Below are 25,600 nucleotides of genomic sequence, written 5' to 3'. Positions count from 1 at the left end.
CTTCTGCTCCCCCCCCTCTCCCCCCTCTCTGCCATTGAAAATCTGTTTGGGGAATGGAAAGAAGTGGCCCCTCAGAGTGCCACTTCCCCCAACAAAAATATTTTAACTAAATATCCTGGAGGCTTTCATAAGCAACAGTTGTGTGTCTGTAGCCGCAAAGTTGTGTTCTTATAAATGAACCAGGTGACTGGAAAGTCCTTCCTGTTTTTATTTGATATACCTATTCCCCCCTCAAAAAAATCTGGGTCTAGTGTAACCCATGTAGGGTCCAGTAGGTCAGGTATTAACTCTCAGACCTCTCCACTACTCTCCACCTTCTAGACTGGAACCAAACTCATAAAAAAATGACTCATTAAAAGGTAGACACCTGCACTTTGTAACATATCAGAAGCCGATACATGTGTCTCCATTGTAATTCAGCTCTCATGGCACTTAAGTAAGATATTAACATGGGACTAGTTGCATAACGAAATGGGTGACAAAGGACAACAGAATGTGCATCCCATTCAAAATAATATGTAGCACATGATGCCCATCTGATTTATTTTTGTGGCCCTTAATCCAGCAAGTGGATTGAAAGTGTCTGTTTACGAACATGATCTTGTTAGGAGGAATTAGAGGGACTGCTGGTTACTGAGCTTTGGTGTATATTAAGCATGTGCTGTTGTGTTCAAATCAGTCCATTGGAGGTGTGATGTTGCCACTTGCTCTGTGAGAAATGTTGTTGTTAACTGCTGTCAAGTCACTTTCAGTTTATGGGGACCTTTAGAACAAGAGCTCTCCAAGTCACCCTGACATCAGTAGCCCTGCTCAAGTCTTGCAAACTGTTTATTGCAAACTAATCTATTTTTATGTTTTTAATTCTGTGGGGATGTTCTTCAGGTTGTATTTTGGCATGATTACAGTTTTGTGTTCTTTAGCTTTATTCTAAATTGTGATATTAACAGTTCATGGCCTGTGCCACAATCTGCTCTTTGTTTTGTTTTTACATAAGAGTGGAGCTTTTCTATCTTCTGCTTCCCATGATGTAGTTTACAGTATTTGATTTCTGTGGACAGGTCTACACTGGCCAGAATACTCGGGGCTGTGCCCCAGATTTACCTCGTTGCCCCTGCACTGCTTTGTGATACCAGGCAGCTGTCTACACACACATGCCAATTTCTACTTGCACATGCAAAAACCGAAGCATCCAGTGTCAGTCACATGGCTGGGTTCCTCGTTGTGACTTCAGAGGGAGTGATGCACACCATGAATTTCTAATATCAAAATTTAGAGTAAAGCAAAAGTTGCCCGACATAACTGCAGAGTGTGCCGGGTTTGCCAGGAAAAGGTACATTTTTAAAAAACTGATTCGGGGTTGTTATTTTTCTGGGTTTTTTGGGCTATGGAAGAGTTTATTGCTGGTGTTTTGCCAGCATCTGTGGCTGGCATCTTCAGAGAATGCTGGCATGGAGGTGAGTGATTAGGGATCGCCTGGATGCAATGTGGAACTGGCCTTATGAAGACAGTCTGCACCTGAATCAGGGCTTTAGCCCTGCGCTGCGTGGATAGGACAACATGAGGGCGGCTGGTGTAAATGGCCCATGTAGACATGCCCTACATTGGCCATCAGATGATGTCCATGGATACACCCACCTCTTGAGTAGCTAGAAGAATGTGTTTGTGGTGAACAAATTGTTGGTCTCAGAAAATTCAATCACTTGCTCTTACTTCATTTCTTGATCTTAGGCAAAAATTTCCATCACTCTTCTGCTACATTTCCTAATTTTATATTTCAGTCACCTATTATTAACAAGAAATCCAGTTTTCCTATGTGATCCATTTACTTTAGCACAGAATTTTTCAATTTCTCCTTCTTCTCCCTCTGTAGTTGGAGCATAAACTTGGATTACGGTTATATTGATGGCCTTCCCCTTAAGTTTTATTGATATTATTTCGTCTAATTTTGCATTATATCCTTTGACTTCTTTTGCTACATCTCTCCTCACAATTAATTCCACCCCATTTTATTTCCTGAGTAAATAATTCAGGAACTGTGTAATTCAGAATGTCCCATTCCTGTCCACATTAGCCTGCTCACCCCAAGTATTGCAATAATAATGCAGTCGGCCCTCCATATCCACTGGGTTCCATCCAGCCCCTAACCGATGGGAAAAAAGGATGGGACTTCAAGTCCCATTATTGTCAATGGATGCACAACATGCGCACAACCACATTAGCCCAGCTGTGTGCATGCACCACCATTGACAGTAATGGGGTGGGGCAATCTGCAGATGCTCCAATCTATAGATGATTAGCCTGCTGATGCAGAAGCCCAACTGTATGTTCCATTTCTTGTTTTCTTATATCCAGCTTCTCTTATTTCAGGCTTCTCACATTCCATGTCCCTAAAATGTGTGTTGTTCATCTTCTGATTTTCCTTCCACCTATGAACATGTCAACAGCTGAATGTCCTTTCAGCTTGAGTCCAGTTGCATCATGGACCACAGCGCTGCTCATAGTTGTATTCTGCTGTACCCAGTAGCTTGTTGAGTGCCATCCAACCTGGGAGTTTCATCTTCTGGCACATTTTGGATTGTGTCATCCTAGGATTTTTGTGATAAAAGACATTGAAAAGGGGTTTACCATACCTCCTTCCGTGCAATACTAACACATGTTAGCTACGGTGCCACTGCCGTTGTCTCTGAAGGGTTGTCTGCCAGTGTCATCCCACACACAGTACTGCTGCTGCCCAGTATCTGTCTGGCACATTTAGTCTGGCTCCTCAGCAAAAACCTCTCTGACATGGGAGAGCCTACCATCAGCACTGGTGGAGTCAGTGTAGCCTTTTGCCTTAGAGGAGCACACAGTCCCACTACCATGGAAAGGTAATGCCGTTGCTGGGAAATACTGATATACAATTAGCTTAACTGGCCACTGGATGTCACTGTGCTGCCATTTAAAAATCATTACCTGACTGTTTTCATGTTTGAGAATGGTGAAGTTGGTTGGGCGTTTTTTGTTTGTTTGTTTGTTTGTTTTGTTTTTTACAGATGTTTATCTGTTTGATATTTAGCTAATCTAAGCAATCACTTAAATCTGTTTGAAGCCCATTTCTCCACAGTCTTGTTTCTGAAAAATAAGAACAGGTGGAAATCTTGAAGGGATAAGTAACATCTTAACTTTGCCTTGTGCTTTTTAACACTAGTGTAGAAAGCAGGCACAGAATTAGAAATGTCACGGAATCTCACTGGAGATAAAGTCCTCTCTCTCTTTGCCCTTATGCAAATAAATAGCTTCATTTACAAGTACTGGCTATTGATGTGATACACTCTATACGCTTCTGTGCAGGTGCAGCAAATCCTAGATGTGCTTCTGCTCTGGATACTAGCTGCTGCACCTCATTTCTTCTTCCAGATTCTCATTTCTCCACCAGACAGCAGCTTGTCAGCACTTTCTTCTCACTGACCATGCCCAGTCCTCATTAGCCTGGCAAGATTCTCTTTCTCTCTTCTATTCCCTGTCCTTTGCTCCTCTTTCTTGCTTCACTTGAGTACATCAAGTGAGGATGGATACATTTGTAAACCATCAAGTACATGAAAATCTTTGATTTCTTAATTGATGTCTATGGGCAGCACACACTCTGTCTTTTGCTCTCTCTTTCTCTCTCATCCCTAGGAATGTTTTAACATAGCTCTTCAATATGAAACAATATGACTTATCCAGACAATGAATGGTTCTTTCTTTCCAATACTAATAGTATTAATACAATTAATAGTAGTATTAGTACAGTAGAATGTCAGTGAGGTGCAACTTGCTTGAGTGTTGGACTAGAACTTTGAAAAACTAGGTTTTGTATCTCTGTCCAGCCATGGAAAGCCACTAAGGGCAGGTCATGCTCTCTCAGATTTAGGAAATTATCAGATGGAGGGGGGGAGGTGAGGACAGGAGCAAAACAGATTGCTCCTGTCCTTATTACACAACCTCACACACATCGCACTTATCATTATCCTGTCAGTGAAATGGAATTGTCCTGTCACTTTTCAACAATGGAAACTTCTGTTAACAATTCCACTTGCCAGATGAAATAATGGGATGTGACGCTGTCCGAAAATCTTCGCGCAATAAGGATGGGATGAGGACAGGAAAAGGACAACCTTTTCCCCATGTGATAATCCCCTTAGAGAAAAGCAATGGAAAATCTCCCCTGAACAAATCATGCCCAGAAAACTCTAGGATAGGGTCACCATAAGTCAGAGTCGACCTGAAGGCTCATAACAGGAAGAAGAAGAGGAGGAGAAAGAAAGGAAGGAAGGAAGGATAGTGCATAATTATCATGCTGGAAGAAGAGGAAGGGATTTATTTTTCTTTTACTTGTTCAGTCTAAATGTTGACACTAAGCACTAGAGGAATAAAACACGATTGAAAGCTACCAGTATAATATCAACAGTAAAATCTGGCTAACTTAACTTCCATTTACCATCACATTGTATTGTTGAGGCTTGGTGCAAGAAAAAAAGTTGGTTCCTACTCAAGATGAACATAATCCAGTGACCTATATGTTATGGCTGGGCATGCCAGGCATTGGGGAAGGGAAAGCCAAGCTGTAAATTAATAGGGCTTCTTCTGAAAAATTTAATGAACTGGTTTTGAATTGAAAGCTATCTGCACCATGGCAATGGAGGGAGGGGAGGGAGTTGTTATTCTTGTGTGCTGTAAATGGCATCCATTTTGTAAAGCCAGATGTGCTTAAGCTTCAGGTACTGCAGCAGGACTGGTGTGCTTAGCTTGCACTGTACAGTGGCAAAAATCACTTCGAGAAAAGAAAAATGTACAGTGTATAAACAGCTACAGGAAACCTTGAAAGTGCTAGTAATGAAGCTGCTTCCATCATCAGTATGCTGGGCAGTTCCTTTTATTGTGCACTGGAAATGAACAGCAAATGTTACCTCTCTAAATCTATGTTGAGCTTTTGTCTGATTGGACGCTATGTGCCTCTTCATTTTGGCTGTACTCTGTTTGGTTCTATTTGTTTGTCTGCATGCAACGTGTATCAGTGGCAATGTGTGTAACAGGAGTGTTTTTGGAAGCAGGAATACTTACATTAAATGGGACAGGTTGTAATGTACCATAGCAGAAAACCAGAAGAGGCATGAAATGATGGGGAAAGGTAAGCAGTGGTTTCATGCTGGACAAAAATAAACATACTTGGCTAGGGAGAGAAAATCTCATTTTCTCATTTGGGGAGTAAGTTGAATGTTTCATAGCTAAGTGCAAAGGTGCTTCAGTTGCTTTTAAACTGTGACTTCAGAATCCTCACCCATTCACTGAAGTTTGTTGTAGATCTAGATTTTTATCATCTTCAATTTGAAAGCCTCTTATGTTTTCCTTTTGTTCCTTCCATCTTTTTTCTTATCAGAGATAGTCCATTATGGGGAAAAATGGGACTAGCTATAATTTCCTTTTAATAATTGTGAAGTAATAAGATTCCTCTGTCCAAGAGCATCTTTTGTCTCCTAGTAGTAAATAGCACAGAAACGTATCTCTCCCAATAGGCTGTTGAATTGTGTTTTTAGGGCTCTGACTGGTGTCCACATCTTCCTTCATAATTCTTCAGCTATATCTTTTGATATTCTGAGGCTGCTCCACATACAGCAGCAAGCTTGGGTTTGTCACTGATTGTATGTTTTCACTCAATTGAATGTGCCCATGTAGTGGATGTATTTGTCTTTGTTACACATTAAATTTCAGTGTTAAGTTTAAAAACCTTTTGAGAGTACACCTGAAAAACATAAGATGCAAAGAACAATCCTAATTGGAGACAAAGAAATCCTGCTCTATGTCAAATGCTACCTCTTCACCAGTGCCATTCCTTGAAATTAAGGATTTGTGTACACTGTGAAAACATAAACTTCATTGATGCCATTTTAAAAAATCATTAATTTTGTATCTCAGCCTACAATATTTACCTGTTTGTCACCCTGTTTGGAAAAGATGTACATATTGTTGAGTTCGTCATGGCTGTTTGTTTCCACTGTGCTGTTCATATTTTTCTTCCACTTTCGAAATGAAATATTTTCATCCATTGTAGCTCACCATTTGGGATAGTGGTTCCTCCGTTTCAAATGTTTTGCTCTCCTGATGTCACTGTGAAATAAACCATTGCCCATCCTTCATTTCTAGAGAGCAGCATGGAAGTGTTCTGCAGCCTTCAGTCAAGGATAACAGTGGGAGCCATGGCTCTCCAATCAGCGGAAAGCTGGAGGGCATCTTCTTTAGCTGCAACACTGAATTCAACACAGGAAAGCCACCGCAAGATTCACCATATGGAAGATACAGGTTTGAGATTGCAGCAGAAAAACTTTTCAACCCAAATACCAACTTGTACTTTGGGGACTTCTACTGCATGTACACGGCCTATCACTATGTCATCCTCGTCCTTGCACCCATTGGATCGCCGGGAGACGAATTCTGTAAGCAGCGCCTCCCTCAGCTGAACTTGCAGGATAACAAATTTCTAACCTGCACTGAAGAAGATGGGGTCATGGTTTATCACCATGCACAGGATGTAATCTTGGAAGTGATTTACACTGACCCTGTGGATCTCTCCCTTGGCACAGTTGCAGAAATTACTGGTCATCAGCTAATGAGCTTGTCGACTGCCAATGCTAAGAAAGATCCCAGCTGCAAGACATGTAACATCAGTGTTGGACGTTAATGTCAATCCCTCTCTTTTTCCTTAGGAGCCTTCTCTGTTGCCTATTCCCATTGTCAGCTGTTCTCATCAGACGCATGCATAATGCTCTTCTTACCAAAAGCAGACAGCAGTGATCAAATTCTTCAATAGTATTCTTTGAGCAGAGCTACATGTCAGAGCTGATACCTGCCAACATGGCATTTTAGCCTTCTCCCTGATAATGCTTTGGGTTGGCAACTTATCCATGGTGTTGTGATGTTCTCATGTTTATGTGTTCCCTGTTCCTATCCAACACACTTGATGGGTTTTGGTGGGGAACACATGAATTGACAACATTACATAACAGGTAAGCATGCCAAATGTTACTGGGTGGGAGAAGCAGCAGAAGAGGAACAACTTAGTAAGCACATGATGTTACAAGCGGCAGCTCTGTATCCAGTGTAACATGTAGCTCTGCCCCTTGTATTTCTTCCCCATTCTCCCGGTCTGGTCCACCAGTGCTTTCAAATGTTAGAAATCTTGGGTTTTTCTTTATAGCGACCATTTATATATCTAGATGCTGCAATTGGTGTTACATTTTATTTTTCCCTCCTCCCTCTATCTTCATATTGCCAAATGTAACAAATCTATATAAACAAGCTTTAGCAAAATAAAAACTACTGGCTTCTAAATGGTGTTTAAATATGCATTCATTTTAATCTACTGAACAACTTAACTGGGATATCTCCAAACAGCATGAAGGGGTGTAATTGCAGCATGATTTAACTCTCACAGCCTAGAAAAATGTCAGCACTTCCAATGTGTTGTTTGACAGTGTTATGTTATTTATATTAGCTAACAAACAAACAAACCCTGTGTTTCAACTTAATAAATAGAAAAATATTTTATTTGTACTGTTGTATAAAATATTATACAATCATATAGAATATATAGATTACATTTTAATAGCAACTGTATACATATGTCATGAAACCATTTTCCCTTATCAAAGATGTAGTTTGTAAACTTCAAATACTTGTGTATCTGTTCCTGTTGCTCTTAACATGACTTTTAATTAAAACAGATTTATGAAGGAGACCATTTTGATTCAGTTATAAATGATCAAGCCACTCACACTGAAACATCAAACTTCATAGGGGGAAAACCGTATGCTAGTAGTGATGCCCTCCCAAACTCTTTGAAAGGCTTTCTTCCATTTTAAAAAATCATGCTTCAGCTTTACATACAGCAGAAATGCAAACAGGGTTGGTGGGTAACAGACTTTGGGAAATGAATTGCTTCTTATTACTATCGCTAAAAGAGCTGAGGTACAATCCCTTTCTTTTTGAATCCAGCTCTGGGCTAAGGGGGGGAGCAGCGGGGTTCATATAGACTTCTAATGAAGCCTCCTCCTCCTCCTCACCCTCATAGTACAGGTATGTACTATGTGATTATATAGTACATACTATGAGGGCCTCCCATACCATTGCCTTGTGGCCCAGGCACACACTTCTTTGCCTGTGGATATCCCTCTTTAGACATGCACCAGAGCAGGAAGACTAAAGATTATGCCCCTGGTTTTCAGATCATTAATACAAAATGACAAAACAAAAACACCAAAGATCATATATATCTTTCTGGAGTTCCTCCTTGAATTTATCTGCCACTGGCCCTATTTGCTAGTCAGCAATGTGAGCTTGGTGACTGACAGTCTCCCACTAAACCATGCTCTGTACTGAAGTGAACTATTGCAAATTTCAAGAACAAGCTTTCTCCATCAGAAAGTACTGTATGTTCTCTTTAACATATAGGTGGGGGGGGGGGGGGAACACCCATGTTTATAAAACCTAGCCTTTCTCGGTTCACAATCATAACACTTAAGTTAAATATTCTGCATACATGACGCTATCCAAAATATCATAAATACAATAAACTATCATCATTATTTTAATAAACTATCACTCAGGAAATATGAAGGCCCTACAAAGTGCATGCTTTCAAATGAGCTTTGGTAGTCAGACAAAGCAAAATGTTATAGCATTAGACTAACAAATAGTGTGACATAAATTAAAAAGAAACCTGACATATGCCACCATTCCCTTTGCTTTGCTTTTATTGTGGTTACTTTTAACTAAGTCCAGGCAATTCCTGCTTAGGAGAATGGTGTAGCTTCCCCTTGTCTCATGGCATATTAGCTACTCTGTCCTTCTTAACTTCCTCCCCCATCCCTATATATCATGTTCCATGTTTTCCTTCTTTTCATGAAAACATGCACCTTTTCAGAATAATGTTTTCAACCAGTTTGCTTTTGCTGCAATATTGCCCTTAAGCTGATTTCTTAGCTCTTGAAATTAAGGACTCAAATCATGCATACCCTTTTCCTGGCTTCTAAAACATCCTACAGAATTTTTACCCATCTGTGCCAGAAGGTTTCCAGACTGTCAACACAGAATTGCAATGAGAATTATAACTAAGACAGTAATTCCAGTCCTTGAGTCCCTAATATGTTCTTCGACGACAACTCCTAGACTTACTGGACCTGAACTCGGGGAACTGTCAGAGAATTTCAGCCAGCATGACCATCAGTTAGAGATTCTGGGCAGTGCCATCCAAGGAAATCTGGGAATCCAAGTATCAGATTTCACAGTTAACTAGGAAGAGATGTCAGCATGCCAGTGGTTGGTGTCACCACTGACATACCACTCCTATTTGTTGTGTTGGCCCAGTTGGACCAAAAATAACCCAAACAGGAGAGGCACAATTGCCATCTGTACTAAAGATGTGAAGGTTTAGCACACCTAACCCACCCAAGATCCTGGCATGAAAATGTAGTTCCTCTCCCCCTGCAGATCTGTGGGTTTTAAACTCTCTTTTAGAACAGAGATGGAGACCAGTGGGAGATTAGGACTGCATTGGCCCCGATGAGACCTTGGTGGGCCTTCCTCCCACCATATACCCCTGCAAAAATCTTTAAAGTCCCCAAATGCTCTCTAGATGATGTGGGGAGATTTTGCTGTGCTTTTCAGCTCCCTGGACCACTTTAATGACAGGGTACGCCTTTTTTTTTGGGGGGGGGGGACATAAAGTGACAGTTTACTCCCAGTTTTTAAAAAGACCTCCCCTGGGCCTAAAATAGCTCCTAAGTTCCCCCAGAGAGCATCTGAGGGAAAAACAAGCAAGCAAACAAAATCCTCTCTCTCTCTCTCTCTTTTTACCTTGTGTGGGCCCTAGGGGCTCCAAAAGGACCCCGGGAGGCAGCATGGAGACTGTGCAGTGCACTTTGCCCACTCCTGTTTTAAAAAAAACCTTCTTTTGTGTCAGCGTCTGAGAAGAGCATTTTGGGGCACATCTGAAGGGAAACAGCAAGCTTGTGTATGCTGGTCAAGCATGAATTACAAGAGTAGTATATATGTAACTTGCAGTTATGTCTGCTGGAGCAATTGTGGCAGAAACTCTTTTAGGAATGCTTCACGGAGTGATCCCGATGTCCCCAATAATATTCTCCATATATATACAGCAGGCCCACCCCTTATGCGGGGTATTCACACACAGCAGTACTGTGAACCAAAATACTATTTGCCAGACAATGTGACTTTGCTAAAATGGTGTACAACTTTATAAAAAAAACCACAAAAGAAAAATGGACTTACAAGATTATTTACAAAATACATGGATCATCATACCTGTGTCCTAAATCCATTCTGGCATCACTTATGAGCATATGAAGTGCCTATCCATTTAAGGTCAGTTTTTATTTGTAAGACAAACTTGTATGGGGAGGAAATATCAACGTAAAAAGAAGGCTATGCCAAATACTATTAGAGATAATTAAAATATTTGCTTTGAAAGCTGAGCAAATAACTTATACCTTCACCTTCTTGTTCCTCTATTGTGAAAGTAGTCTATTGTTTCTGGCAGGCTCTGTGCTTTTTTCCTCCACTGCTCCCTTGCCATTTGATTTTGTTGGCTGTGGTGGCTCAAGTGATTCTATTATGCCATCACAGCAGATGCAGCATTATGACATCGCCAAGGAAAGCATGTGGGTGGTGACAGCCAATAGGATTAAATAGCAGTGTGGGCAAATGAAGCAAAAGCGAGAAGGGAAGGACAATGGGAGTGAAAAGAATAGTAGCGTAAAACATATGTTCGTGAGTGCTAAACACAAATTATGAATGGAGGAATGTAGTTTTGACTGAGCTTTCATGACAATTCAGAAAATTAGATGGAGGGGCAACACAGAAATCAGCCCTGCTTTGGATGGCGATTTAAATTCTTCATGTGGGAACTCCCTGCTACGGCACTTTTTAACACTCAGAACACGAGTTTGGAATAATAGTTTGGCCAGTGCCTTTGCTATGAGGTATTATAAGCAGAAGGAGAAAAAGCAGTTGGTTGTCAATGGGACAATGTACCTCTCTCTGTACTTCCTAAAATCCAGGTATCTTTTCAGTCTTTACATCAAAAATACAATTATCCATCAGACCTAATCTGATCATTGTTAACCAGCCATTTGGTTCTGGAAGATATAAAATTACTAAGCACAGTTGAAACTATTTTAAAATAGCCTAATGGGTTATTTTGGCTTTTTGGTCTATTACTTTATAATTTATGCCATTACTTTAAATTGTTTTGCAGTCATTTATTATAAATAGTTCTTAATATAGTTCTTTTTAAAAAACCACAGCAGTTGTATGCACCAGTTGTGGAACAGATCGTAAGGCACGGGTCTAAAGATCCAAGTTGATAAACAAAAGCAAGTCCCACTGTGTTTCAGTTTGTACTCCAAAATGGCACATTAGTATCCTAAAACAGTTGCTCTCATCTGTACAGTTTTCTTACAAATCTGGATGGCATCCTGCTAATAAAAATACAGATTTACTTAGAATTCCCTCTTCTTTGGAGAGTAATTCCAGCAGGAAAGGCTCTCCAGAGGCATCTGAATATCATACAGTCCCTGCACTGCAGGGAGAAGCCTGCCTTTTGAACTCTCACTGCTCTGGGTCTACAGAGGGACTGATTGCTATTAACGTTTGATAGCCTCTGTTGGACAGGAGAAGCAGGCCGCACAATGTAGACCTCTATATCAAAAAGGTTTTGGAGCGTGGTAACCATAATTCTGCAACAGGATTTCTACAATTTATGGATTTCTACAATTTATACAAAACCTGATTTCTACAATTTAGATACATGATGAAAATTAAATATGTATTCAGAATTTCACATACTTGAGCACAACTCAGCAATTAGTGTGATTCTTATTCAGCAACAAATTTACCTTCTGATATTTTCTGAGCATTGACCACATGCTTTCACAAACATATCTGTAAGAGCTTCCTTAGTTTCTAACAGACTCACACCTTAAAAAAAAAAGAGGGAGGGAAAGAGATGAAATTCTCAGGCAATTGAATTGTGTATTGAACATCATCATGTTGTTGGGCCAGGGGTTTCTGTTGTTTCTTACATGGATTTACAACACACACACACACACACACACACACACACACACACACAAATAAACACAGAGAGAAAGCTCTGATTACAGGCAGACAATGAGTAATATCTTCTGGCATGTGGCCGCCTTGTGAGTTTCTCATGGTTATCTGGTTGTTCACTGTAAAAAAAACAAGCTGGTGGACTAGACAAGTCTTTGGTTTGCTCCAACAGAGCTCTTGTTAGGTTCTTGAAATTTTCCACACAGCCATACGCATGGGACCTGTTTACAGATGCCCATCACTCAGATTAAACAGCCATCTGCCTCAAACCCATAAAATCGCCATTCCTATATGAATAGCTCCCTAAGCTACCTTTGGGAGACAGAAAGGGAGAAACACATGACCACCAAAGTGGAAGGTATACTTGGGGATTTAAGGTTCTTAGACATGTTTTCCTTTGAAATATTATTGCCAGTAACACATTTCCTGCATAATGAAAAACAGTATTCCTGACCACCATAACTACAGCTGAAACATGTTGCAACTGGCTATATCTTGTAGACTGTCTAGCCTGTGTAACTTCTCACAGGCCAGGGTGCTGCTTCAATTATAACCATCCTTTCTTACCCCAAGATGAAATCTTGACTCTCAAGAAGCTAACTTGGCTGTTCATGCCCATGTTGTGGTAACCTCCCATTTGGATTCTTGCTATGTACTTGGGGACTGCCGGGAGTTGGGGGGAGTTCGGCCTCATTCCCACTTACAGATTAATCGGTGTGTGATCCGAATCAATGGATCGATTCAACATTGGAGTGTGGTTCCCACTACATTTGCCCTGATCGCATTTTCTGGCATCAAAATAACCCACTTGTGGTTCACATTCATGAATGAATCGATTCAAAATTATTTTGCTCCAGCCAGCCAGAGGGCAAATTTGAAAAAAATGCCTTCCTATACCGACAACTGATACTGCTTCAAGTATCCAACCCAAATAAATTAAACTAAGTATGGTAAGAGAAGGGCCTTTTCAGTAGTGGCATGCACTCATGGGATAGCCTTGCAGGAGAGCTTCATGCAGCAGCATCCTTTTCAATACCAGGTGAAAATCTTTTAATTCACTCCAACCATTTCAATAATGTATGTCTTAGTGTCTAGGACTTTCAGCTTAAAATACATGTTTTAATTATTGTTTAACTGTGTCATTTGTTTTGTATTGTTAAATGTGAGCTGCTGGAAGAATCTATATTGCAAGAAAGGTGTGGGTGGGAGAACTTTCTCCCTCAGATGTTTTGGACTTCACTTCCCAGAAGCCCCAGCCAGCAAGGGCAGTGAAGTATGAGTATGGAGGCTATAGTCTAAAATGTATGGCAGTCTAAAGGTTCCCAATTGATGTGTCCTGGGGTGAGTATATAAATAAATAAATATATTCATTTCCTAACTTCTGCCCAGGTTCTGATATCCTAGCAGGTGTGCCATATGTCTCAAGTGAGAGAATGAATCTTCACCAGACTAGAAAATTTAGATTGTTTCTCTGTTTCTTAATGAACAGAGAATCAAGGCCTCCCCTGTGTAAGATGAATTAATCATGTGCATCCTGGATGCACTATAAGCTCTCAAGACAGTGTGCCTCTCGCACAGGTACAGATGCATTTCATCTTTGGAGAAAGGTGAGTGAGCATCATCAGATCAACTCATTGACATTAATGAGGGCTGTGTTTGCGTACAGAGTCCTCCAGTGCTTAATAAATTACCCATGACAGCTATTCAGGTTCCTTAGGGTTGCTGATCAAGTTTTTTTTTCCCTGCAGGAGTTTTTTGTTGTTCCTGTTTCCAACCAGAATACAGCAATACAGCTTTGGTATAACCCAGGGGTTCCCAACCTTTTTGACTCATGGAGCCCTTTTTAAGAATCTATTTCTATCGTGGAGCCCCTAAGAGGCCTACCCTATGTCTTACAAGTTAATGGTGTTTAGGAGTAGTGTTACTTTTTGTTTCCTATTCTTTAAATTTCATTCAATTTTTCTTTCATTTTCCTGGAGTGGCTGCAGAGCACCTGGGAAATGCACATGGAGCCCTAGGCTCCTCGGAGCACAGGTTGGGAACTGCTGGTATAACCTTTCACAGAGTGGTGCTCAGCCCAGCAGGCCAAATGGACAAAAGGAAACACTGACTGTGTATCATCCCCACCACTGAGTTGCATTCTAGAGCTGCCGGGGAATCCAATGTGTTCTCTATGAGGCATGAAAACCTTCCAGACTACAGCACTGGAATATCACAAGTTTTTTTTCTTCAGAAAAAGAAAAATACATAAACAAGATAGTGCAAGACATTTCATAATGTCAACTGAGTAAGTTTAGGGCAATCACCCAGAAGATTCCTTATTAATCTGGGAAACTGACCTTCAGGACTTAAAGATATCTTAGACACTTTGGCCAGAATCCTGTTCGTTAGCATCAGCTAAAGTATACCCACTGAAACAATTGTTAAATGGTGAGTCAACAGATAGGTAAATATAACTGATTCAATGGCTCTACTTTAGTTATGACTAACAATAGTATTTAGGCCTTCAAAATCTCCTACTAGTGCGCACCTTTAGTTTCCCCTTGGGTAGCATTGGTCATAGAAATGGAGGAGGAATATACAGTCCACCCTATATTTTAAGTATGGTTGCCAAAGTAACATCATCTGCCTAAAAATAAATTCCAGCAGAGCTTTGCAGGGAAATACATGACCTTTCCTCCACCAACCCAACTTGCTGTATGTGCCTGGAGCTACCTTCTTTTGGCTAATTGGGGAAACCTGTCAAAATGAATGCCAGGTCCAGAAATAGGACATGATTCACAAGGAAGAACCAGTTTCCTATTAAGTCACTCCTTCCTCCTGAATTTTTACACCTGCTCACCACCCCATGTTGCATGCGCTCATCTGCAGTAGCGCAACATTAATAAAGTGCATCATAATTTCAAGGTGACAAACCATTGTGCAGAAAGAACCATCCCTGTGTAATTCTCATCTTCTTCCACACCAGGGAGTTTGACTATTGCAGGCCGCAGGCATTTTAGATGGTTTTTGAGACATCATGCTTGCTAATAAGAACCTCCAGCAGCCGGAGCTTGGCTTTGATGTGCTTGTATTCCAAATACTCTTCTGACATAGGGATACGATCTTCCTTTTGAGGACTCCTGCAAAATGAACACTGGTGCTTAAATGACAAAATAGGAAGGATTTGCAAAAAAAAAAAAAAATTGTTTTGGGACAAATGCCATTTTTGTTGTGTTCGTTCTTTGTTTCTTCCTACAGTTGTAGATTCCCAGAGATAACAAAAATACAATATGGCAGTGGAGCTAGACCTCAGGGATACATAGGTGCTATGAAAGTCTGGTAATTCCCACCTACAGGTCAGCAGCTGGTACAATTGATGGAAGTATGTTCTTCAATTGCTCAGGAAACAGCTTACTGATATTGTCTCTCACACACACCTCATGCAAGCAATCTCTGCTGTGAGTGGGGATTGCAACAGGGGCCCTATTTCAGTCTGTTACAATGAGAATTACTCATGCAATGTCTCAACAATTGAGATATTGAAGGCACAATTTCAAATAGTTCCAATGAGGAAGAAAAATGGGAGGTGCCTAAAGAAACCAGGATGGATGTTTAAATAATTTTCAACTGAGCTAAGACTCCAAAGGGACATGTACAAAAAGAAAGAAAGAAAGGAGGGGGGCTCACCAAAGAGGAATTCAAGTAAATAGCCAGTCAGAAAAGCTAAATCACAAAATGAGCTCAGACTTGGTAGAGAGATTAAAAACAATAAAAAGGGCTTTTTTGGATATGTCTGTAACAAAAGGAAAAACAAGGAAATGGTAGGGCTACTGAATGGAGAAGATGGCAAAATGCTAACATGAAACAGAGAAAAGGCAGAACTACTCAACAACTTCTTTGCCTTGGTCTTCTCTGGGGAAGATGGAGCAGATGATGCAGTAGGGGAAATTCAGCACAGAATAGATGAACTAGTACAGGAATATCTAGCTGCTGTAAATGAATTCAAGTCTCCAGGGCCAGATGAACTACATCCAAGAGTATTAAAAAGAACTAGTAAAAGTAATCTCAGAACCACCATCAATAATCTTTGAGAATTTATGGGGAACAGGAGAGGTCCCAGCAAACTGGAGGAGAGCAAATATTGTCCCCCTCTGCTAAAAAGTGGGGGGAAAAGAGGACTCAAACAATTACTGCCCAGTCAGTCTGGCATCAATACCAGGAAAAATTCTAGAGCAGATCATTAAACAGACAATTTGTAAGCAATTAGAAATGAATGCTGTGGTTATTAAAAGTCATGGATTTCTCAAAAACACATCATGCCATATTAATCCTTGCAAAAAAAAGCTTGTAAAAATGTGGGCTAGACAAAGCGACCTCTCAAGAAGGATGAGGGCAAGCTGGAGCGTGTCCAGAGGAGGGCAACCAAAATGGTGATGGGTCTGAAAAGCATGCCTTATAAAGGAGTGGCTCAGGGAGCTGGGTATGTTTAGCCTAGAGAAAAGAAGGTTCAGGGATGACATGATAGCCATGTTTAAATACTTGAAGTGATGTCATGTTGAAGATGGAGCAAGCTTATTTTCTGCTGCTCCAGAGATTATGCCTCTGAGCAATGGGTTCAAACTATAAAGAGACTTCACCTGAACATTAGGAGAAACGTCCTGACAGTAAAAGCTGTTCAATAATGGAATATACTGTCTTGGAAAATGGTGGAATCCTCTTTGGGGGTTTTTAAACAGAGGCTGGATGGCCATCTGTTAGGAGGTCATTAACTGTGTATTCTTGCGTAGCAGGAGGTTGGACTGGATATCCCTTTTGGTCTCATGCAACTCTATAAGTCTATTATTCTAGTCAATGACTTCTTGAGCAACAGGGGAACACCTCCATATCCATCACAGCAGCTGCTGACCATTAAGTGGGAATTGCTAGGGGGTAGGACGAGGATTCATTCTGTAGCTACATAACTAACATGGTTATGTAGCAAGGTAGTGTATAGACTTCACCCAATGTTTAGGTGTCCAAAGAAAAGGGATAGGCAGAATCATAGAAATGACCAAGGGAATGTGAAGAAAGCAAATATAAGAGTTTTTTGTGTGAAAGATTTTCAATGTCTCATTCTCTGCACTGCTAGAAATTGATGAACTGAAGGAAAATTGTCTGTGGGGGCATATTTATTTGGGTACGCAGTGTTCTCACTTTACACACCCCCAACCCAGGGCCTCACTTCTGGTGGGGAGGCCTGAGTGGCCCTCTGCCATCTGGCAGTGCTTTTTGTTTTCCCAGGCTGATTTCTTCTTCTGGAGGGATGAAAAAGGGTGGGTGGCTGTAAGGGCACGAGTGAGCAGAAACGATGTGGCAGCTCATGCTGTGGCTATGCATGTCAGTTCTCTGTTTTTGTTTTTTCTTTAAAAGAAAAAATGAAATATGGTACTGGTGACCTTGCCCATTAACAGCCGTATTGATCTGTTCTGTGGTCAGAATACCTATATAAACAGTGTGCTCCTGTTTGTAGGCTTTTGAACAGATCATAAAAGCAACCCTCACGTACAAATGGTACTCAAATGTGCACACAAAATAATTAGAACCTCAAAAGTATGTGTCATCATGGCACACTTTAAGTCCCATGATGTAAAATCCAAATGTAATGTGAGAAAAACTGAAAGACTTAGAGATGTCTGGCAGTCCAAAGCTTCCTCACCCCACCCCACTCATGGCATGGAGGATGTCCATCACAGGCACATACCATTATTTACTGCTCTGGATTCACAGATACATAGCCGGTAGGCAACTACCAAAGATTCAGGGGCCAAGCATGTCCATCAGTTGAATCTGGGAGGGTCACAGTTCCTTCCATATACAGTCAGCATCCCCTAAGAATTGTGCAGGGAGGAAAAATTCTGCCTCCTTTTGAGAGCTTTCTGGTCTGAGCCAAAGACAGACGTTTTTGCCAACCAGGAAGTGAATCCAAATCATTTTCACCTGGGGACACAGGTCTTCACTCAGCATAAGACAGACTGAAGGCTTCCTGTATGTGGCAAAACTGCACACCATGGCTCCTAGAGGGTCTGGGAAGGGTAAGTTCAAGGTGTTTAATTTTTTTTAATATCCAAAAATAGGAGCAAGCACTGTGACCCCTGAGGAAGATAGTTACATGCAACACAGAGGCTAGATTTTGTCTACTTCTTGGGTAAGTGGTTCCTCTGTGGGCAGATCCCCCGAGTCTTTACAGGCTTCAGCAGTACATCTCTTTAGGATGTAACTGTGAATTATGCCTATAACTGTAACAGTGTGGGTGGGGAGGGGAGACCTCTGTTATCATAAGGCTGACAACTACTTAGGATGTATATATACTGTAGAAATAATGTGGGTTAACACCACTTCAAGTGCTGTAACTCCATCCTATGGAATTCTGGGATTTGTAACTTTACAAGGTATTTAGCCTTCTCTGCCAAAGACTACTAGTGTGCCACAAAACTACAAATCTGAGGCTTCTTAGGATGGTGCCATGGCAGTTAAAGTGATGTCAGACTGCATTATTTCTACAGTGTAGATGCACTTCTGGACTGAGAAGCCATGCCTCACCAAATAAATATCCTGCAATAAGATACCTATTTTGGAGGGAGGGAGCCTGTGATGACACCAGTCAGCAGCAACATAAAAGAAGCACCGAGATACATGCATACATGCATACAATTGTCTTACCTTCCTGTTTGTTTAAAGAATTGTTCTTCAAATTCCCGTAACACTTTCCTTAGCCTTTTCTTGTCAGCTCTTGTTTCTCGGAGATGTTCCAGCAACACAGGCCTGCAAAGTTAGAACAGGTATCTAGAGACTGTTGGTCTGAAAAATACTTAATGAAAATGATAGTCAGGTGGAAAATCTGGAGGTCACCAAGTATTATTTCCTGGGGCTCATGCTGAAGTAAGGGTTGGTCAGGATGCTTTCTCACATGCATATGATTATATTTTGCGAATTCCACTCCAACTCAGAAGAAAACACAGCACATAGGCGTTTACACTCATACACTCATATAGCAGTGCTTAGCTTCATTGTTGCATGGTAAGTACAATTGATATACAGACTTGTACTGGTTACAGGTAGGTCAGGATCACTTCAAATTGCAATGATATGCAAATACATATAGAGCTTGGGAAAGTTACTACAGTTCCGCAAATTGCCCAGCCAGCATTTTCTAGCCAGGAATTTTTCCAAGCTCTTGATGCAACAGAAAAATTAATTGATTTCTATTGCTTGTTCTGCACAACGCTGCACCTTGTCTGACATCAGTCTTTTAAATCTCTCTGGAGCCACGCACATGCTATTTTAAAAAAATTTTCAACAAACCAAAGTTTAGCACTCACATTGTGGCCTCATGCAAGTTGGACATTGAGATAACAGGCTGCTTGACTTGTTTCTTTTCATCCAAGGGTGAAACGAAGGAGGGTTCGTGTTCCTCATCTGAATGGCATAGGTGTTCATCAGTGGGCAGATTGAGGGACATAGCAGAAGATAATTTGTAGCTGCTCTGGGAGTGATCATCATCAGAATCTTCCTCCTCCTGCTTGGAACATGGAACGAGGGTGATTTGATTAGCTCCCTTCATGCATGTCTTTGAACATTATTGGAGAAGAGAACAGAACAAATTAGATCTGCACTGAGAAAGTTCCAGAGGCTAGGAAGTACATGAGAAAACTGAAGCTTAAGGTATCTGTCTGTTGTTGTTGGGTTTTGTTTTTTTGAATGCATGTTATAGGACTCTCAGGGCCTAAGCTGCAGGTCCACACTTAAGGATTTAAACTAGAATTCAGTACAGTAAGTATTGTAGCAAATAACTCCTAACATGTATCTTCCTGATAACGTATTCTGTTCTCTTTCTGTCATTAACAGCATCCAAACGTGATCAAGAGACATAAAGAGGTAGGTTGAAATGCTTACCTCTACCACAGAGAAGTAGGTTCAAATGCCTATCTCTCATGTTTCGTATTAAAGCAGCCAATTAACTAAACCAGCAGAGACACACTGACATCCATATATTTACTTCATTGCAAATAACTGAATTTTCTTTCTCTTCTTACCTACAAGTGGCCACAATTATTGCCTTCCCCCTTCTTTCAGAAAGTCCTGCTCTGAATCAATGGCGCTTTACACCCTCATTTGCTGCGCGGAAGAGCCTCAGCCTCCAAACCTAGCGGCTTCTTTTTGCGCCACGGAAATGGCGCGCCAATGCGCACTGGTGGTGTCATTTCCGCCACGCGATGTGCAGATGCTAGGTGTCTGTGACGTCAAGATGGCGGTACCCGTGTAGAACGGGCACCGCCATTTTGTACGCACCAAGTGCGTGCTAGGGTGAGGGGTGTCCAGAAAGGACGCCCCTTTCTAACCCTAGTATGTGCGCGGCACGTCCTTTTTGCCCGTGCGGAACGGGCCAGTGTTTCCTTTCTGTGTATTAGTCCATTATCAGTGTAACTTATCTGAGTGCAAGCTATATGTAATGCATGCTTTTGGCCACAGCAGCAACTGTAATGAGCTAACTTTGGCAAGGTACAGAGCGCCTAAAAATGGCACCTTGCTGGTGCCTGTTTTCTCACCGCAGGGAAGCCACAGCCACCTAACCATGCGGCTTCCCTACGGAATAAAAAGAACCCGCAAAATGTGGGTTCTTTTTACGCCACGACTGCGGCATAACAAATCACCACTGGCGCACTCATTATGCAAGTGCTGTGCGGCACCGTGCAAATACCACATGGTGCTTGTGTAACAATGGCGGCACCCATGTGTACAGGGCACCGCCATTTTGACGCACTCCACGTGCTAGGGTTGAGGGGCATCTGGAAGCACTGCCCTGAGGCAACCCTAGCACGTGATGAGGGCATCTTAAAGGGCCGTCTGTACCGGCCCTTTGACACGAGTCCTATTGACCAATGCAATTTTCTTCCAAAGAATGCTGGCCCGTACATATGACCTGGGAAACCTGTGGCCTTCAATATTCAAATTCCCATCAGTCCAAGCAGCATGACAAATAGTCAAGGAACTATGGGAGTTATAACACAAAACATATTTACTGATAACAGGATATAAAGCATATACTCCATATCTACTTGCCAGGTAGCAGCTGCTGCAATCAATAGAGGTCTGTTCTATGAAATTGAGAAGCAACTAAAGACTCCTGTGAGTGATCTCTGGGATGAAGGACAAAGCAAGAGCCTTGTTACAATTTCCTGTCATGCTGGAGATTGCTCATGAAAGGAGGGGTGCGACTGTCAGCTAATTGCTTCCCAATCAACGGGGAACAGACCGCCATCTATTGCGACAGCTGCTGCCTGGTGAGTGAGATTTGGGGGACTTCCAAAGTCTCTATACACCCATAGGTCCCCATGTATCCCTAGGTACATAGGGATGCATGTACCCCTACACGAGGGATAATAAGAGAGCTATAAAAGGATAAGGTCCTAAAGAGTAAAGATATACAATTAAGTACTAAAATCAGAATTGTCCAAACCATAGTATTCTCTATCGCCATGTATGGATGTGAGAGCTGGACAGTGAAAAGTGGATAGGAAAAAAGTCAACTCATTTGAGAGGTGGTGCTGGAGAAGAGTGCTGAGGATACAGTGGACAACCAAAAAAGCCAACAAATGGGTCCATGAACAGATCAAGCCTGAATTCTCATTAGAAGCCAAGATGATGAACTGAAGCTATTGTAATTGGCCACATCATGAGAAGGCATGACTCCCTTGAAAAGCTATGAATGTTTGGAAAGGTGGAGAGCAATAGAAAGAGAGGAAGATGGCATACCAGATGGCTAGACTGAATTAGGGAGGTCATGGGCCCAAATTTACAGGACTTGAGCAGTGGAGGATAGGGAAATGTCTCTTTCACAGGGTCGCCATGTGTCAGGACCAACTCAAGGGCAGTTAAAAACAACAACAATGTACTCCCTAAACTAGGGGCTTTGTAGGGATCATGAATACAAACCAGCCCCAAGTGTATAACTCTAGGTGACATGTTCAAAACTGCCAATCAGGATTGTTAAAACTGGTGTTATGGGTTAAATGTACAAGCATACAAATGTGTGCATATACTAAATTAATTTCTCAGGGATATTTACTGGTGCTTAAACATAAACTTATACACATTCCACAGTTGATGGTGCTTCTTCTACAGTCTTAACATGTACTATTACTTTCATCTGTACTGATAACAGGATACAAATATGGTGCCACTTGTATTATCAATCTACACTGTTAATTCAGACCATAAAACATGATTTAAAAAATGTGTCAGTACCAGAAGCCAAGGTGAATCTTGAATCAACTGTGCAAACAGCTTTCTAAATTTCCTTTTATTCCATTCTTAGGAACAGTGGAGTACGATTCCTTCATTATGCTATTCTTTCAATACATTTATAGGACAAATCCCCAGTAGACATGCTCTTTGTGAGAAAGGGCCTTAGACTAGGCCAGAGTGGCAAAAGTTCAGGCATCTTCATTTACATGTTCTACTTTTAGACTTACAATGGTTGTAATCAAAGACGGTGTGGACAGAAGCTGCTTGATAATTCGATATCTTTCATAAAGAGGCCTCATCAAACTCTTGTCTTCCTTGTTTATCTGAAAAGAAGCAGTAAGACAACATTGACTCTGGAGAAATTAGACATCTACCGGTAATACAAGTCTGCATTCAAAAGTGGCACATCATTAAAATTAGCTGACAACAACAAGGAAATGTAGTTGATGGCATTTAAACTCCTGTAGGAAAAAAACAACTACATGTAGCACCAAACAAAAAATGGAAGTGACATTTTATATTCTCCAGGCTACCACTTCTAATGAAGAAATTCGAAAGAATGTACAAATTAGGACAAATCTCCTTTGTTACAGAGCATGATACTATGCCATGAAGATGAGCAATTTGTCCCAATCTGTGTTTTTCTTTAATTTTCCATAGAAGAATTAGTCATGTGGAAAGTACAAAACGTAACTCACATTTTCTTTTACACTTTATGCTGTTGCTTTTCTATCTGGATTTAAAGCAATTAAGTTGGCCTGCAATTAGTCAGATTTACAGGAACCCTACTCTTCCTTAGCAGTTGGAGAAGATGGGGACAGGGCTCCTGCCAATGTGCATGGAGCCCTATTGTCATTAAGCACTTTCTCTACAATCACTGCAAGACTTATCATCTCCAGTGATTCAACTGCAGCAGTGAACATTTGGGTTAGTTACCCAGTGATGACTATGAATGTCCAAAGGAGGATGACTAAAATGGTGAAGGGTCTGGAAACCATGCCCTATGAGGAACAACTTAGGGATGTTTAGCCTGGAGAAAAGAAGGTTAAGAGGTGATATAATTGAAGGGATGTCATATTGAGGAGGGAGCTAACTTGTTTTCTGCTGCTCCAGAGACTAGGACCCGGAACAATGGATACAAGCTTCAGGAAAAATGATTCCACCTCAACATTAGGAAGAACTTCCTGACAGTAAGGTCTGTTCAACAGTGGAACACACTCCCTCAGAGTGTAATGGAGTCTCCTTCCTTGGAGGTCTTTAAACAGAGGCTGGATGGACATCTGTCGGGGATGCTTTGATTGAGATTTCCTGCATGGCAGGGGGTTAGACTGAATGGCCCTTGTGGTCTCTTCCAACTCTGTGATTCTATGAACCGCTATCCAGATTATCAAAATTTAGATATTTCAGGGACACATTCTCCTCTCCTAGGACACACTTGAATCTGACACCATGATTTATTACTACTTGAGCATATTAAGAAAAAGAGACTTATGCCAGCACTAAAACCACATGAGTGGAACTGGCGGCTGAGATGAGTCACAGATTGATTCCAGTTCCTGATAGCTAAATAGACTGAGCTAATGTTGTCTCCTCAAGGCTGCCAGATAATTTTCACAGAAGGGCTAGGGATAATGCTTAGACTTCAAGCACCAGCTGTGAAGTCCTAGAAAGAGCATTCTAACAGGAAGGATAGGTTAAGGGTCTAAGGCCCTTTTGATAGCCACCACATCTGGAAAATGTAGAAAAACAGCAAAGTATCTATTTAGGCCAGTCACTTCTCCTCAATCTCTTGTCCTTCAGATGTGATGGATCATACCTATCACTGTCATCCAGCTGAGGTCGATTCAATTATAAATGCTAAGTTTAGATGCTGGATGAATTCATCTCCTCCAGGCAAATATGCATATCCAAAATTATTAAAGGAGGGAAAATATTTTAAAATTTCATATTAAAAAGAACACACTAAAGCAGTTTACAGTAGTAAAAAACAGCAAACAGCAAATATAATACAACCAATTAATGAAATAATAATAAAAAATAGGTTACTTTATTAAAATAGTTTGGAGTGAGTTCCAACATTAATGATCACTGATTTAAAAAAGAAACATGTTTATAGAGATCTCATTCTTTGCTGAATGTTCAAATAGAATTCTAAGCTCGAAAAAGAGGGAGAAGCTCATCAAAATACATGCAAAATGTATCTGTTTATATCATATTTAAATCATTTTAAAAATTATATTTAAAGTGTATTTTGAGAGAAAATACAATGGAAACTAAGTGTTTATATAGATATATAAATGTTGTTGTTCATGAGATTCAAATCCATTCACATTTTTTTAAAAAAATAAATCATCACAATTCAGTGTGAAAACTGGATGAAATGAATTTATGAGTGAACAGGTACAGAAATGACACAGATTAGAAATAGACTAGTTTGCCCCCCACCCCAAATGGTAAGCCTCAACTATTATTATCCATGCTCCTTACAGTATTTAAAATCTATACAGTACATACAAGGCAGAAATTGTAGAGACAATGCAATGGAGAGGCCAAGCTTGGTCAAAGGCTAAGGGTCAGAATTGTGCTGTGGGATAAAGGAAATATCAAAGGCTTTCTCTTGGGGAACAGAAAAACAACCAACAGGAAGAGATTAGAAAGAGAAAATCAGAAGAGCTAAGCAGATCTTTTAGAGAAGAACACATAAACATAGTATTCTCTTATACTGAATCACACCATTGGTTTATCTAGGCCAAATCTGTTGTCCTCCAGATGTAATGGATTGTACCTATCACTGTCATCCAGCTGGGGCTGATGTTTGGAATCCACACAGCTAGAAAGTCAAATCAAACTAGAAAAAATCTGCTTGCTTTGTTGTTATTGTTGAACCAGGGAGGTTCTACAAAGTGTGTGTTCTCCCACTGAGTTGTAGTAGTAGTAGTAGTAGTAGTAATAATAATAATAATAATAATAATAATAATAATAATATTTATGTGTATCCCACCTCTCCCTGTCTTGAAGAAAATACACTGATAGGGGAGGAGGTAATGAAAGAAAAAAAGAGAGGGATCTACTATGTCTTATTTCAATTACTTGTGTTCGTTCCTCTGATGTCAACTTCAGCCTTAGAGGCTTCAAAAATGTCGGCGTGTGTGTGCACACAACAATAAATCCCGCAGATTCAATGGCT

At 40.8% G+C, this 25,600-nt stretch overlaps 2 protein-coding genes across 14 annotated transcripts in view; one reads left to right on the top strand and one right to left on the bottom strand.

Annotated features, from left to right (window-relative positions):
- The window catches only part of PHYHIPL (phytanoyl-CoA 2-hydroxylase interacting protein like), a 127,766-nt gene extending 119,986 nt beyond the window's left edge, over positions 1 to 7,780 (top strand). For 7 of the 8 annotated variants that reach the window (XM_089510562.1, XM_089510561.1, XM_089510564.1 and 4 more), the window contains one exon: positions 6,163 to 7,778. In XM_089510562.1, the coding sequence (XP_089366688.1) occupies positions 6,163 to 6,697 (535 nt within the window). In that variant the 3' untranslated portion in view covers positions 6,698 to 7,778. Of the gene's footprint in view, positions 1 to 6,162 lie in introns of all 8 variants that reach the window. The other variant, XM_089510560.1, reaches the window with a different exon arrangement.
- Positions 7,781 to 14,471: 6,691 nt separating this feature from the next.
- The window catches only part of FAM13C (family with sequence similarity 13 member C), an 87,910-nt gene continuing 76,781 nt past the window's right edge, over positions 14,472 to 25,600 (bottom strand). For 2 of the 6 annotated variants that reach the window (XM_089510553.1, XM_089510557.1), the window contains 4 exons: positions 22,641 to 22,736; positions 19,488 to 19,687; positions 18,829 to 18,930; positions 14,472 to 15,269 (listed from right to left, as the gene is read on the bottom strand). In XM_089510553.1, coding sequence (XP_089366679.1) covers positions 15,146 to 15,269; positions 18,829 to 18,930; positions 19,488 to 19,687; positions 22,641 to 22,736 — 522 coding nt within the window. In that variant the 3' untranslated portion in view covers positions 14,472 to 15,145. Of the gene's footprint in view, positions 15,290 to 18,828; positions 18,931 to 19,487; positions 19,688 to 22,640; positions 22,737 to 25,600 lie in introns of all 6 variants that reach the window. The other 4 variants (XM_089510554.1, XM_089510558.1, XM_089510555.1 and 1 more) reach the window with 3 other exon arrangements.

This window comes from Sceloporus occidentalis, unplaced genomic scaffold (genome assembly GCF_023333645.1).
Source record: "Sceloporus occidentalis isolate IW3139 unplaced genomic scaffold, rSceOcc1.0.p SCAF_2, whole genome shotgun sequence".
Classification (NCBI taxonomy): Eukaryota; Metazoa; Chordata; class Lepidosauria; order Squamata; family Phrynosomatidae; genus Sceloporus; species Sceloporus occidentalis.
Note: the sequence above shows the minus strand (reverse complement) of the source record. Positions and strands in the feature narration are given on the sequence as shown.